This window comes from Myotis daubentonii, chromosome 3, assembly GCF_963259705.1.
Source record: "Myotis daubentonii chromosome 3, mMyoDau2.1, whole genome shotgun sequence".
Lineage (NCBI taxonomy): Eukaryota > Metazoa > Chordata > Mammalia > Chiroptera > Vespertilionidae > Myotis > Myotis daubentonii.
Genome location: NC_081842.1, coordinates 129,431,178 through 129,433,188, shown reverse-complemented (window position 1 = coordinate 129,433,188; position 2,011 = coordinate 129,431,178). Strand labels below are relative to the sequence as shown.

The 2,011-nt window shown below is 40.7% G+C and overlaps 1 protein-coding gene across 1 annotated transcript; it reads left to right on the top strand.

The window, feature by feature from the left end:
* Positions 1–466: 466 nt before the first annotated feature.
* On the top strand, positions 467–626 carry LOC132229395 (large ribosomal subunit protein eL39-like). The gene has a single exon (XM_059686053.1). The coding sequence runs from the start codon at positions 474–476 to the stop codon at positions 624–626; it is 153 nt and encodes a 50-aa protein (XP_059542036.1). The 5' UTR covers positions 467–473.
* The last annotated feature ends 1,385 nt before the right edge of the window (positions 627–2,011 follow it).

The window sequence follows — 2,011 nt, the reverse complement described above, 5'->3', positions numbered from 1 at the left end:
CTTCCTCCTTGCTCTAGGCAGGAATGTGGATGTGGTGGCTGGAGCTCAGTAGCCATTTTGGGCTATGAGGTAGAAGCTCTATGTTGATAAGGAGCCTGGGTTCCTGATGACTGTGGACATTAATATAATACTAGACTGCTTACCATTATTCTTCATTTATGCTAGAGAAATATAAACTTGTATTTGTAACAAACCATACTTATTTGAGGTTTTCTGAAATAAAGATGAACACATTCATAACTACTATGCCATGGAAAATACACACATGCATGCACACATGAAGGAACAGCACTGAAATGAAGGACATAGAGTCTCCAGTTGTATTGCTTTGCTTCAAATTCCAGTTCTACTACTTGCTGGCTATGTGCCCTTGGACAAGTTTCTTAACCCCTCTGAACCTCAGTTTCCAAACTTATAATAATATTAATAACTGGCTCTGCCATCGAGATGAGTGTGTTTGCTTCTCCTTAGTCATGTCTTTCCACAAGACTTTGAGGATCAAGAGGTTCCTGGCCAAGAAACAAAAGCAGAATCGGCCCATTCCCCAATGGATTCGAATGAAAACTGGTAATGAAATCAGGTACAACTCAAAGAGGAGACATTGGAGAACCAAACTGGGTCTATGAGGATTCACACATGAGAGATGGCTCACATATTTATGCTGTATCCAGGTTGCCTGCACCTTTAAATGATTGAAAAGATCAACTGTCTGGACAGTTGGGGAACTTTAATTGGAAAATTATTGGAGTCATGATCTTGCTCTGTTGATTTTTTTCTGCAGTAGTAGGATTGTTCAGTAATAAGTGTGCAAGACCTTTAAAAAGATAAATAGTAACAACTGGGCAACTTTCATTTGTTTTTGGAGAGGATTAAAGGAGAGAATACACGTAAGAACAGGGAACAGTGCTTACTCCACATGTTTATTTGCTTGTACTTTGCCTCTCCACACACTGAGGCAGCTTTAAAGTTGTACTGTCTTCTCCCTTATTTACCTGCTCATTTGATGACTTCCATTAATGCCCTAAAGAGAAACGAAATCAGCATCAGAACAGTCAAAATGTAGTTTATGCACCCCTACTCAAGACTTTTCTTAATTCTCTTTGAAGAATGACATTGCAGAGTGAGTTGCATATAAAAAGTGGGACGTTGGGATTTGCTGTGTGTTCTGAATCCCTTCATTGTTCTGGTTATTAATTTTTAGATTGTATACAAATGTAGAGTTCATCGTAAACAGTAATTGGTACCCGGAGAAAGAGCACAATTCTCTGTGAGGGGTTGCCTCCCTGAGTTTCTTAAGAAACCTAAGTTTGAACACCATCTATTCTTTCATTTATTTATTCATGGGAATGCAGGGTCAAATGCCAACGAGAGATCCACACCCTCCAGATTCTCCCAGCTCCATAGAGAAGGCAGACCTCTTCCTGTGGCTCTTCCATGCCTCTTCTTACTAGTATGTCTGGCTCTACAGGCCGTGGGTGTCAGAGGTGAGTAAGAGTTTTCCAGGAAGAAAAGGCGGGGCAGCACTTCTGGGAATTTAACCCCCAGAGGCGTCTGCACATGTATGCAAAGATATACATATAGTTATTCATGGCAGCATCGCTGTGGTACCAGAGGTTTAGAACCCACGTGTCTATCTATAGAGGGCTGGGTAATTCAGGGACATGCGGTGGTGGAATGCTATACAGCTGGAGAGAGAAAGGGGATGAAGTCTGCTCACTGATAGGATAAGCTTTCCAGAAAGTATTGTTAAACAAACGAACAAACAAACAAAGCAAGAAGTGAGCATATATAGTTGCCTGTGTTGTGTGTAAGAAAAGGGGTCAGGGAGATAGTGTATATATCCATATTCACTTGTATTTGCAGGAAAGATAAACAGAAACTATAAAAATGATCACCTTCAGTAGGGTGTGGGGTGGGGAGTGGGAAAGGAGAAGACTGATCAGGGTGGAAGCAGGCCTTCCCAATCATTATCATTTTGATTTAAAATCCATGTAAATATATTATCTATTCC

Coding starts and splice junctions, on each gene's coding strand:
- LOC132229395 (XM_059686053.1), top strand. CDS start 474: ATGTCTTTCCACAAGACTTTGAGGATCAAGAGGTTCCTGGCCAAGAAA.